Raw genomic sequence first — 13,510 nt, forward strand, 5'->3', positions numbered from 1 at the left:
TTAACCATTGAAATCATTTTACAGGGTAAAAGAGAAATTGTTCCAGTGTGTTGACTTGTTATGTGTGTGTGTGTGTGTTTGTCTCTGCCCAGGTACCCCAGAGGACCACATCCATCTCCCCAGCCCTAGTGAGGAAGAACTCCCCTAACGGAGGAGTGGGTCTGGGCCCTCGCACAGGTTCTCAGCTCATACGAGCCAGGTACAGAAATGGGTTTTTTTTTTTTCTTCTCTCCCTCCATTTTTAATCTTCAATAGGTCTCATGTACGACATATTTCCAATTTCAGCAATCCAGACCTGCGCCGCTCCGAGCTTTCTCTGGACGCCATGCTGCAAAGAACCTCCTCCAATTCATCATCTTCCTCCTCCCCTTCATCTCAGGGAGGCTCAGCAGAGAGGAGAGGTATAAACACTCACACTGCACTTAGGAAACAGACGAAACACTCACCCAAACTTAAAATTGCGCACTTATGCAGGCATGTAAATCAATTTAAAGAGTTGCTTTTTGTGGGAACCAGACAGACGTCCACACTCACTCACCTCAGAGGCCATCAGCGGGACATTGTCAGTCGCAGTTCTGCTCTGATCAACCTGTCTGATGCGCCCTGTTACTCTCAGCCTCTGGAGAGATAGAGGAGAGGAAATGAGAGGGAGATTGTAAGAGGTGTAGAGGGATGTGTCAAACAACAGGTCAGAGTGATATCCGAGAAATGCATGGATCTCCCTCTGAAGAACACGTAGCATGAAGGAAGAGTTAAATATAGATCCATTTTCCTGAGTGGCATATTCTATGTTATAGTGCTCATACCCATGATTATAAAGATGTTACTCAGAAAAACCAAATTAGACCGGGCTTTTAACCAAAGAAGGACAATTTTATTCCTTCAAAGCTCTCTGATCTTTCAATGTTTTCCCATTTTTGTTCTAAAAGGTCTAGCCAAGCAGGAAGGATCTCCTCCAGGAGCCAATCAGGAGGCAAAGTCCAAACAGGAGGAAGGTCGTGAATCCACCAGACCCAGCAGACCGGCCGTGAGTCTCACAGCAGAGACACACACACTCACTTCTCTCACACCAGTCCTCTCTCTGGTCAGTTTGTACAGGCCACCTCCTCATTTTTTCTACTATTCATCTGGTCTTTCTTTCTTTCTTTACTTCCTTCTGTCTTCCTTTCCTTCCTTCCTTCCTTCTTTCCATTCTACAGAGCTATAAGAAAGCCATAGATGAGGTCAGTGACAATCGAGTCCCCTTCTATATTTTTTCTTTTCCTTTTTCCTGGTTTTCCTTTACCTCCAACTTGAGAGCCCCTCCTCTTCCCCCGGCATGGTGGAGTTAGACAGTTTCACAAGAAGACAACTTTCCCCTGAAACTCTGGAACCTCAGAGTGTAAAGCCAATGGCAGTGCATGTGTGCTTCCACACACATACCTGAGTGTGGGTGAATGTGTGCTTGTGGGGGATTTGTGCGATACAGGCATGTGTGTGTGAGCGAGCAGATGTGTGTAGGCTGATCTGCCAAGCGCCCGAACAGTCTCTGAATTTCTTTTCCTGTTTCCCTGTTGTCACGGTTCAGGAGGAGCTGGTAAGCCCACCGAGTGTGACGCTCCTCCCCCCCCCCCGTCTGCATGATATGGTCTGATCCACTGGCTGGAGGGGGGGGGGGGGGGGGGGGGGCGATGGGGCGGGAGAAGGGGAGGGGAGGGGCAGAAACCACTGGCCAGTTGGCATGGGGGTGATTGGTAGAGCAGAGGCAGGGTCATTCTGCATTCCAGTAGTACATCAAGCTTGATTATCAGCCTTTCTCTCCTAATACAGCCTCTGTTCTCAAACTTAGCATTTGCTTGTGAGTGAATAAAAGTGCTGATTATGATCATTCCTTGTGCAAAAAACCCCCAGATATTTAGTAGAAAAAAAAAAAAAAAGGTCAGATCAGCACTCTTGTTCCATGACGGCTCAGGTGTTCATGTGGAAACACACGTCCCTTCGTCATGACGTTTGAGGTTTGTCCCCGTCTTTGGTCCTCTCTGCTCTCCTTTCCCAGCCGTAGGGCATTTATTCTCTCGGGTTTTGCAGCCTGATGATACAGAACGCGTCGGCTGACTGACGGCCTGTTTCTCCTCTTCCTCTCTGTGCTCTGTTTCAGGACTTAAGCGCTCTGGCGAAGGAACTCAGAGAACTAAGGGTAGAAGAAGGAAGCAGACCTCCGGTGAAGGTATGACGGCATCTGTGATAAAGACACTGATTTACTTCATTGTGTGAACCTGGAAAACCATGCAGGCAAGACTATCTTCAGATTTAAAGATGAATAACCAACGACAATTCCACCTCTCAGTGATAACATCCCTCCTACTGGTCCAAGCTTGCCTGCTTTACAGTTTAGTAAAATTCCGATCTCCGCGTTATCTTAACATTCTTCTACTTGCTGTGTAAAATCCCCACGGGTTACCAAGCAGATTATGATGTGCTTTTTCCATTGCTGTCAGTAGCACATGACAAATGATCTCCGTGGATGAGTGAACACAAACAAACAGAAGGAAGACTCAATTAAAGTAAAAAAAAAAAAAAAAAAAATCTATGAGGTTTCATCAATATATGTGAATATTCTCATCATAAAAATGCTGACATTTTGAAAAAAAATGTGCAAGGTTCAAATGAGCCTTGCAGGTAATTTAGACACATCTCTATAAAGTCGTCTCACAGTGTTGTGTCTTAGAGGTCCCCTGATCAATTCTCCTTATTAAAATTGATTTTTGTTTGCGCTCCCTGTGTTCTGTTGAAGGTTACAGACTATTCATCCTCCAGTGAGGAGTCGGAGAGCAGCGACGAGGACGGCGAGACAGTGGGGCATGATGGGACAGTTGCTGTTAGCGACATCCCCCGCATCATGTAAGTTGTCCTTCTGTTTTCATATCCTCTCTGCCGCACTTTATTTTTGGCCTGTCAGCCTTCATTTGTACGGAGCTATCCACGGGTTTTGAATAAACACCATGCCAGTTGCTTGTCAGGACGGTTTTAGCAGAATTGCTTTGTGAATGATTCAGTCTGTGTGTGCGTGTGTGTGTTTCCGATGTGTGTGAATCACAGGCCAGCAGTGCAGACCAGTGGTGAGTCGTACGGCGGGCTGACGGAGGACTCCCTGGGAGATGCCCACAACAGCTCCAAGGACGGGACTCTGGTGATGAGAGAGGTGATGATCGCTCCGCTCGCGCACATCGCAGAATGTCAATGTTGTTTTTATTGTTGTTTCATTTTGATTTGACATTGAGTTTTGCGTCTTCCAGGCAGAGGAGAGGAGGAGAGCTGGTCACACAGAGAGTAATGGATTTGGAAATCACAGCAACCACGGTAACCTGCCCGACCTGGTGCAGCAGAGCAACTCTCCCTCTGCCACGCCCACCACGGCCCTGCAGGAGCTGAGCGATGCGGCCGAGGTCAGACACGTCGCAGACATGTACACTAATGTTTCTATACATGTTTATAAGGGAGACACTCACGGCTGTTCTTTCTCTAATTTATAGTTTTGTTTGAGTGGGTCCAAAGCGTCATTCACACCGTTTGTTGATCCACGGGTGTATCAGACCTCCCCGAGTGATGACAATGAAAACTCAGCAGCAGGTCGGTACACCATACCCTAACTGTGTTAAGGCTTGGCTTGTAATGGCACTAAAACTTATCTTTTTATCTGTTTTTTCCTCTGTTGTGGCATACTAGCCATGTTTGCCAATGAGCTTCTGCGGCAGGAACAAGCCCGGCTGAACGAAGCCAGGAAGATCTCTGTGGTGAATGTCAACCCCACCAACATCAGACCTCACAGCGACACGCCAGAGATTCGCAAATACAAGAAGCGCTTCAACTCTGAGATCCTCTGTGCCGCTCTTTGGGGTAGGACTTAATATCTCTTATTGACATATCACACTCCTTTTTTCTTATCTTTGCTATTTTTTTTGTTTGTTTCTCTGCCTCTCTGACTCCGGTGTCTCTCTGTGTGCTCAGGTGTGAATCTTCTGGTGGGGACGGAGAATGGTCTGATGCTGCTTGACCGAAGCGGACAGGGAAAAGTCTATAACTTGATTACCAGGCGGCGTTTCTTGCAAATGGATGTACTGGAGGGCCTCAACGTGCTCGTCACTATCTCCGGTAGGTTTAACTTTCACACTGTAAAAGCCTACGATGCATTCATAAGATTAACGCCGATGTTTTTCACAGTATAATTCAAACCCACCCTCTTATAGAGCAATAATGTATGAATTTGTGAAAGAATTACTGTCAGTTCAATCTTATTTACGGTTGTTTTCTTTCCCTTCCAGGAAAGAAGAATAAGTTACGTGTCTACTATTTATCTTGGCTGAGGAACAGAATATTACACAACGACCCGGAGGTAGAGAAGAAGCAAGGCTGGATTACGGTTGGAGAACTGGAGGGCTGTGTGCATTATAAAGTTGGTAAGACTCACGGTTTCACGTTAAAGGGTTTTATATTTTCACAGTGTGGATTGCACCACGGGGCTTCAGGGGCGCTGCAGCAGCAAGGGAGGATCCGGGGGTCTGGGAGATGATGCTTCCCCTTTTCGTTTTTGGATACAGACTAGTCATTGTGTTCCGATCTCTATAAAAATGTAACTCACCTTCCAGCACTTCTTACCTGAACAGTTTTAAAGAAATGAAACGATGATTGATAACATATGATCAGGTGACAAAGTGAGAAGTTATACAACAATCACAAACAAGCATGAAAAACCTTTCTGGTATAAAGTCGATAGCAAGCCATACTGCTTAGAAAAATCACCGTACAGGCAAAGAAAGTAATGTTTTTTTCACTAATAATTAGCAATGATTGAACGTTGGCCTGTAGATCAATTAGAGAAGATTGTTCATTAAATGTAATTCTCATTTTGATTGTAACTTTGTTAAAGGGTTCAAGTGATCGTATGAATACTCCATTTAGTTAGTTGTTTACCAATTTTCTGTCTGTGTTTTTTCTTCATTTTTAGTGAAATATGAAAGGATCAAGTTCCTGGTCATTGCTCTTAAGAACTCAGTGGAAATCTATGCCTGGGCTCCCAAACCCTACCACAAGTTCATGGCTTTTAAGGTACAGAGGGACAAAGACGCACTGCTTCATACTTCTGTGTATTTCTGCACAAGTTTAATAAAATCATATCTTTTCATAAATGTGTTTTAATGATTTTTGAACGCCTTTTTCTTGTCTGTTTCCATGTTCCCCCCCCCACCCTCCTCTCTGCCTGTTAGTCGTTTACTGAGCTGCAGCACCGCCCTCAACTGGTCGACCTGACAGTGGAGGAAGGTCAGAGGTTAAAAGTCATCTATGGCTCTAGCGTAGGCTTCCATGTCATTGACGTGGACTCGGGGAATCCCTACGACATCTACATCCCCTCACATGTAAGTCCACGGGAGTTGATCCATGCGTGTCTCATCATATTCCTTTTCAGTCGCCTTGTTGGCTCAATAATTCTCCGTCAGCACCAATGTCAATATTTCGTCATTCCTTCCATGGTACTGTATTACCTGCTGGTGTCCTCCTGTTCCAAGATCAGAAGAAAATTGTGTTCCTTCTTGTGAGGATTAGGTCCTTCGAATGCAATAAATGTTTCCTGAGAAGTGTCTCCTGTGATTGATTGATTGAATGTTATAATATTTTCGACCTGCGCACTACCGATTGTTTTCACTGTAAGTTTTTGGCAAATCAGAGATCGAACTGTCTGGAGGAGGCTGCCAGCAAAATAAATTTGGCAACCACTTAAACAAAACAGCATTGTCGGCAGGTGTTTTTTTTTCCTGCATACCTGTGTTTCATAACGCACCGGACAGACACACATGGTGAGAGGTAGTCATTATTCTGGTCACTCATGAAAGCTGATTGACTGTCAGCGTTTTTCTGTTGCGCTCTTGAATGCAAATCAAGTTTGGTGCTTGCATGCCGATCACCCCCCCCCACCCCCCACCCCCAAGTTCTCACTAATCGCCTGCTCTGAGTGAAATCAAGTTCAAACACAGTTCAGCCAAACTGTTGATGTAGTGACAATAATCCAGAAAATGTAAACCACCGAATAAATCTGAGGATTCGTGTGTGAGCCAGCGTGCGTTCAGCGTGATCGTGCACACACTGCACTCTGCAGTTAATGAAGGATGTTCCTGCTCGCTGTCTCCACCTTTCATCCTTGCTTCTTCTCTCTCTCCCCCCTGCCAATCTCTCCTCCAGTGTGCCAAACAGATGAAGGTGACATCCTGCCATCCTCCCACTAGACTAGATCAATAGATTTCTAGTAAAACCCTCTTAGTGAATGCACAACACTGCCAGAGTGTGTGTGCTGTCCAGCTCACTAGTGTAGAAATTAACCAATAACTTCTCCTGACATTGACGTGTACGTGAATAAATTCATCTCACCTTCCACAAACACAATCTCTCACAGTATATATTTAATGATAATGCAGTGTTTGTAATTGCAATTGCATTTGATGCATTCTCTTTTGGAGTATATCACACCTCTTAGAGAAATTAGCTGACTTTTTCTGATGTCAGCAGAGATTGTACATAGGTACATCCTGGTTTGTCATGAAATGAATAGTAAAAATGCAGTTTGTGGTAAGCTGAGATGTGTTTTTTCACGACTTGTTGTGCTCCAGAGCTTCAGTCAGAAGTCACGCCTCACTATAACGTGCTTCTGCTACCAAGACATGAAGTTTCACAATCAAAACACCCACTTAAGGGCATATGTGTCACAGCGATTAGTGTCATAGCTATATTGTAATTTCATTTAATGCGTTGTAATTAGCTTTATATCGTATCTGACAGTCAATGAGAAACTGCACTGGCATAGATCATCCACCAGCGTCTACATTAACATTCTTCTTCACTGAGATCATCGCAGGCAAAGCTGTACTAATAAATGCATATTGGCTGGTGTTGAGAACTACTGAGTGACTGCAGGTTTTACTGAGCTGAGATGAATTTTTCTCTCTACTTGGACGCCATAGATAGAGAAGGTGGTCTTGGAGCTTTAAACTTTATGAGATGTACACGTTCGTGCTTCGTGTTGAGCTTTTGATGTTGTTTATGTTCATTAAGAGTTGAGAGAGCTGACACTTCACACAGAACTGGCTTCTCAAGCAAACTTTGAACCTTTTGATGCTTGTGATATTTTGCAGCTCTTTAGAGGATTATGATATGTAGGCCAAAGCACTTGCCAAATTCAGCTACATTAAAGTCCAGTGATGGAGCCTGTAATATTTTTAATCTAACGCAGATTATGATTAAATTTGACAGATTTAATTAAAGCCTCTGAAATGCTCGCCGGTGTCTGTCTGTGTTAGATCCAGAGCCAGGTGACACCCCACGCCATCGTGGTGCTGCCCAAAACGGATGGGATGGAGATGCTGCTGTGCTACGAGGACGAGGGCGTCTACGTCAACACCTACGGACGGATCACCAAGGACGTGGTGCTACAGTGGGGAGAAATGCCCACCTCTGTTGGTATGTCACGCCAGCATGGCGTTTTCATACAGATTTCAGTCGTAGTTTAGGACAGAAAGTTTTCATGAAAGATAAGAAGGCTGGTGGCAAATGTACAAATAGAGGTACAACAAACATACAGGTCGGAGAGCAAGTGAAGAGACAAGCAAAGGCTAACCTGAGCTGTCTCTTACATGGACAAATCAGAATGTGCAACTTCTCTGTGTTGCTGCCCTCGTGTGGCAGCCTGGAGTAGTGCAACGCATTTAAAAGTTACTTGTATATGACTATGAATGTTGTTTTCACTCACTAACACTTTTGAAGTTATACTGATTTAAATGAAACACCATCAAACAGCAGCAAACATATGTCTTTCACTTTTGTGGAAAAAGAATTACTAACAAAGAAAGTATCTGCCAGATTAACTACAGCTAAAGTCTCCAAAAAGACTTGCATGAGTAACATTTAAAGGTTTACTGTACTTTGTTCATTTACATGCTCTTTAAGAAATATGCAAACTCTCTCTCTCCTTCTTTTTCAGCCTATATCCACTCTAATCAGATTATGGGCTGGGGGGAGAAAGCCATAGAGATCCGCTCTGTGGAGACAGGTCATCTGGACGGCGTCTTCATGCACAAGAGAGCCCAGAGGCTCAAATTCCTGTGCGAGCGGAACGACAAGGTAACACGGCTTTTTCGGTCTTTGAAGAAAACTCTTTCACACTGTCCCCTCATTAATTTAAGTCTTGGAGGAGAAGAAAAAAAACCCACAAGTTAAATGACTTTGTGCTTATCTGTCAGATAGCCGACTGTTTGAACTGTTGCGCAGTGACAAAAGGTTCAGGGCAATCCCAACCAAAGCAAACAGGTTGAGAAACAGCTTTTATTGGAGTTGTGTGGCCTCATTCGCCCTGATTGGCTATTTATGCAGCACGGCTGCTACTTTTTGCGAATACATTTATCCAGCTTATATTTACAGACTAAAAACTTGTATTTATGAACACGTGGCTGAATTTTATTTTTTAGGACAAAACATAGTGAATTAAACAACAATTTTGTTTAATGTCTTTGGTTTCTGAGTCAGATGTCCCCAGATCACATCCAGCATCTTCCTCCTGTCTCTAATCTCGAACGTAGCATAACACTCAGAGCTGAATATCACACCACAAATATAGGTCAAGTTCACTTTTTCAGACCTATTCCCAGGAAAATATGGTTCAGTTAGATACAGTACCTTCAGGACGAGATAAAAGCACCATCTTATCACTTCTTGATAGGAATACTCGAGCATGTTCTTTCTGTTCTCTTTCCTACGCAGGTATTCTTTGCATCCGTGCGTTCGGGAGGTAGCAGCCAAGTTTTCTTCATGACACTCAACAGAAACTCTATGATGAACTGGTGATGTCGCCCGTCGTACACTCTGCCTCATCCTCCCATCGGCCAGTCTGGTAACCAACATCGGCCCACCGCACATCTCACAAACGAGCCTGATCAACCGTGAGGCCATAAATGAACTCTTTTAACACAGGAGAGACTAATACAGTGTAGAGAAGAAGAAAAAAAAGATGTTATTTTAGAGAAGAAAAAAAAAATAATAAAGACCAGATCTGAATAAAGAGAGTTATACTAGATGAAGTCTGGTCATGCAGAAGCCATCGTTACTTAACTGACTGGCAAACTGGTGCCACTAACTTTCCAAATATTCTCTTCTTCTGTCTATTTCCCTCCATAAATCTTGTCCCTCTCTAACTCCACTTTGTCTCGGTGTTCCACATGGACCAGTGCATTCAAGTGTGTAACAGTTATACTTTACGTTTCTTCCGTTCATGTTCTTGCACTCCTTCCCGGTAGATGTATGATATTTTTTCAATTCTTTGACAGCCATGTCCTTCATATTCCTCTCTCCTTATCCTCCAAGTGTGGGCTTATTCCCAGGCAACTACAGCTCAGAGGCTGAGGAAGCGATACATGAATACGGTTTCATCAGGTTTTTATGATTCAGTTCCATACAGCAGTGCAGGGAAAGTAGTTGAAAGATGACAAATCCAGCCCGGGTGCCGGCAATTTATTCAGACAGCCTGATTGATTTTCATTCTCCTTTGTCACTCCTGTCTTCCTCCACTTCCTCCCTTTTTGCCATCTTTTCAGGTTTGAGTAAACCGAGTCGTGATTTAGCGTTCGATCGCGTTCCTCTGATAGAGATGCAGAAAGACGCTGGGCTGTCGGGTGGGTTTCAACAGTATGCAAATATGATGTCTGTGTCCCTTTAAAGTGAAATCACTGGCCCGTCCTGTCTTTTTACTCCTCTTTTCCTCTATCTCTCTTCCTGCCAACCCCGCCCCGCACATCACGTTGACGATCTCCCTCTCCTCACTCTTTACTTCTTTAAACTCTGAAGGTGCTGCATCAGATATACTGTAATCCTCAAATCAACAATGCGCGCGTCATTCTGTTCTTTTCTGTTCCTCCATTTTTTTTCTGTGGAACAGTTTGGAGTCAGTCAGTCTTCGAAGTTTGATGAAATGTACAGCACATCTGTGTCTCTGAAATCAGGAGTGTGCGTGTGTGTGCGTGCGTGTGTGTCTGTTGACTTGATGCTGAAAATAAGACGAAATCAAATCAAGTCTGAATCGAAGCAGGACGTTGAAATCACAGTCCAGCAAATGTCAAGTCGTTTAGTCTCTGTGGGTGGACTTTTACCTTTGATGCGATCAAAGCAACATTGAGTGTGTTTACATGCAATATATTATGTTCTTGTAGTGCGGTTTATCAGTCGGTTGTCTAAACATCATGCATCTCACAATAGCAATATGAGTGTTTTATTTCTCGGATTCTGTTTTTCTTTCCTTTATCACAGTAATTACAGACACGGCTGTGTGGCTGTAGGACATACATGAAAAGCTTATCCTGAATACAACCTCAGGAGGACATGAGCTACTATCCCAAAAGAAAAGGAAAAAAAAAAAAAACAAAGTGTGTGCATGTGGAAGCACTCATTGTTGAAAGCTGTGGTGTGTATCTGGAATCATCCCCGGTTTGTTGTTCTGATTTTGGCTCCGAACTGTTTGTACAGTGCCTAGCATGATGTAAGCAAAACTCAAACGGAGGCCAAAAGATCATTGCTCACATTGTACGCTTTTTTTTTTTTTTTTTATTGGATTATTACATTACAGCTTTTTGGTTTTGTTTAGTTTTTTAGAGCTGGGGTCTTTGTGTGTGTGTGTGTGTTATCCAATTTTAACACATTGCTGATGCTATCTGTCTCCTCTAATGGGGATGCACATTAACAAATTTGAGACTTGATTTATTCTTTGAAAGGAGCAACTGATGTATGGTTTATTAAAATGTTGAAATGCCCTTTGAAATCCTTCGATCGACCCATTATGACTTTACGACACTACTGACGGTGGGCCCGCTCGTGCCGACTGAAAAGCAGTGAAATTAGTGTTCTGTCAGAGGGATCTATCACCGTAGCCCGAGGATCGACTGACAAAACAACACACATGGGAGTGAAGTTACTTTAAAACGGGACAGAGGCCAGGCAGCAGATTTTTCAAGCCATCGGTTTTCATTTAAGCCACCTTCAAACTCCAGCCTGCGGACACGCCGGAGGCAGCTCACCGAGAAGACAATCACCAACGGACCATAAACAACACCGAGGCACTTGATCAAAGTAAAGACTGCAAAACTTTTCCAATCAGTAATATAAACTTTCAGTTTGGCTCCAAAAAAAAAATTGGACTTGTGTGCATCAATGTGGAATGAATTCAGTAGCTGTTGGTGAATCTGAGTGTGCCTCTTCCTGTCTCTTGTTTTGGGTAACTTTTCCCTCCTTTTTGGCCCATGCTCAACACATCCAAAGCAAAAACAGGCGAATCCCCCCGTCATGTAATAATCCTCTTGACTCTATTTTATTCTGTTAAATTATTAAATGTGTTTCCCTTGTATTTTCAAGGACTTTTTTTTCCGTGTTCATGCAGTAGCCGTTCCTGTGCAGCTGTAAAGTTAGGTTCGCTGATCTCTCTGCGGAGGAGCCGGCTAACATTCTAGCAATAAAGAGCAGAGCTATAGAAACCACTGTCTTCCCTGTGTGCACGCATGCGACGGCGCGAGTGATCAAGCGTGAATGGGGCATTATTGTGTTTTGTCCATTTTTAAAATTCACTCTTCCCATTGAGAAAAAAAAAATGCTGACAGTCGTGACACTGAGGTCTCTCCTTTCAAAGATGAAACCACTGTATTCTTTATTCTGTTTAATTCTTGTTTTCTTTTATTTGAAAGAGCATTACTAATGTCCTGTTTTGGGATTTATTTGTTTTGTAAAAGAAATGATGTAAGAGAGAAATAAATGAAACTAGCATTACACTTTTAGAGTTGTGTCTGATTGTGTTTGTGAAAAGAGAGCATTGGAGGGTTTTCCCCCCTTTTCTTTTTTGCAAGTTTGCACATTGATATCAGCTTTGACCCTCAGACTTTGTGCACTGTCTCAAGTATAATCATTAACAGGAATTGTGCCTGTGAGTGAGTAGATCACAGACAAGGGAAAAGACCAACAAAAACAAAGATGCCTTTATTACATCCTATTAAAACAACTTTGCAGGGTGGCGTGTGTTTTATTTGAGTAACTTTCTATTTCATTAAGAACTGGAACATACTGTAATAACAAGTATGCAACAGATCAGCAGTGCTTCCCTTCAGTAACTTTTTACTGCCTCAATTTGTTGATCATTACTTCCTAGTAATAAAAGTAATAAATGCTTCTATGTATACTATAGCATTGCATCATATCAAAAGTTTAATTAATGGGTAAAAGGTCCATCATCAGTACTGGTGTGTGCGCAGATCCCTGTGAACGTGTGCGTGTGTGTTTGCCGATTAGCGGGTGGACACAGCGTGATCAGGCATGCACTTTTCACTGATCATTACCAAGCTGCTGGCTGACACTCTGGACCCATCATGGACACGGGGAAGGTAAGCTCATTCTCAACCAGCGCAGTTCATGCATGTATTTTTGAAATAAGATCTTCTACCATCTCATCCCAGATCATGTGAGCATTAATTTCAGATTTTGTTTTCATTAAAATGCTGGCAGTGAAGCTTTACAGTGTTTTATATACCATTTAGGTCAAAGGGTAGAGGACGGAATTTTTATTGTTCTGTGAATGCATTTTTATTCCCATTATAAATTTGATTTTAGAATCTGCACATAAGCAGGATGTCACTTGTAATATCTGTCACATTCGTATAATCAGTCTTCCTGTGAGACACTTCTATATGCAGGGATTCACAGTTAAACGGTCAGGATTTTTGCACAAAGCTGCAACAAACACAATTCAAAGTCACTTTTCTTGCATTCCTATTTCGTTTGTATTGTGTGATTGGAGTTGTGTGGTTGACCGTGGCGTCCTTGTGCATGCACCTGAGCTGAAACGTGTTGGTTGAGTTGGAGCACGCTTACCTCACCGAGTCCCTTTCACCCCTGCAGCAGCTGACTGGTACTCTGGCTGTGGCTGTATTCACAGCTGCTCTTGGGTCTCTGCAGTACGGCTACAGTCTTGGAGTCATCAATGCTCCCCAGAAGGTTGGCATCACACAGGGCTTTGCTTTCTCACAGAATCACTTCAGCTTTACTCTCGTTGATTCATACAAACAGCCAATCCAAAAAGGCTTAAGATCCTGCTCAGATGGACGGACTCTCAGCAGGCATTTTTTTGCAGCAGCATTGTAACACACCTTAAGAGACAAATAAACAGTTATGTAATTTTATCTGCACAAAAGAACATCTTGTCAACAGATTAGATAAATCTTTATTATTCAATCAAATGAGTAAATTGCAGATACGTCATCTGAAACATTGTGTTGAAGAATGCCAGAAATGTTAAATGTCATGCTGCTGCTAATGAACCATTCATCGTGCATAATTTTTTTTCTTTGAATTGCAGAGTTAATTTCCCCATCAGGAGAAAATAAAGGCATAGCCAATATAATGTTACCTTATTGAGTCACACTTTGTTGTTTTCGTGTGTGTGTGTGTGTGTGTGTGTGTG

General features: G+C 43.0%; 1 protein-coding gene across 19 annotated transcripts in view; it reads left to right on the forward strand.

Annotated features, from left to right (window-relative positions):
• The window catches only part of tnika (TRAF2 and NCK interacting kinase a), a 59,149-nt gene extending 47,321 nt beyond the window's left edge, over positions 1-11,828 (forward strand). For 7 of the 19 annotated variants that reach the window (XM_030117379.1, XM_030117384.1, XM_030117387.1 and 4 more), the window contains 18 exons: positions 93-199; positions 286-401; positions 930-1,027; positions 1,200-1,223; positions 2,138-2,206; positions 2,774-2,880; positions 3,079-3,181; positions 3,276-3,425; positions 3,513-3,609; positions 3,706-3,876; positions 3,988-4,131; positions 4,302-4,436; positions 4,985-5,085; positions 5,244-5,393; positions 6,214-6,231; positions 7,326-7,485; positions 8,006-8,145; positions 8,782-11,828. In XM_030117379.1, coding sequence (XP_029973239.1) covers positions 93-199; positions 286-401; positions 930-1,027; positions 1,200-1,223; positions 2,138-2,206; positions 2,774-2,880; positions 3,079-3,181; positions 3,276-3,425; positions 3,513-3,609; positions 3,706-3,876; positions 3,988-4,131; positions 4,302-4,436; positions 4,985-5,085; positions 5,244-5,393; positions 6,214-6,231; positions 7,326-7,485; positions 8,006-8,145; positions 8,782-8,865 — 1,974 coding nt within the window. In that variant the 3' untranslated portion in view covers positions 8,866-11,828. The remainder of the gene's footprint in view (positions 1-92; positions 200-285; positions 402-929; positions 1,028-1,199; positions 1,224-2,137; positions 2,207-2,773; positions 2,881-3,078; positions 3,182-3,275; positions 3,426-3,512; positions 3,610-3,705; positions 3,877-3,987; positions 4,132-4,301; positions 4,437-4,984; positions 5,086-5,243; positions 5,394-6,213; positions 6,232-7,325; positions 7,486-8,005; positions 8,146-8,781) is intronic. The other 12 variants (XM_030117383.1, XM_030117392.1, XM_030117396.1 and 9 more) reach the window with 3 other exon arrangements.
• Positions 11,829-13,510: the final 1,682 nt, after the last annotated feature.

The sequence above is a fragment of the Salarias fasciatus genome, chromosome 19, assembly GCF_902148845.1.
Source record: "Salarias fasciatus chromosome 19, fSalaFa1.1, whole genome shotgun sequence".
In the NCBI taxonomy this organism is placed as follows: domain Eukaryota; kingdom Metazoa; phylum Chordata; class Actinopteri; order Blenniiformes; family Blenniidae; genus Salarias; species Salarias fasciatus.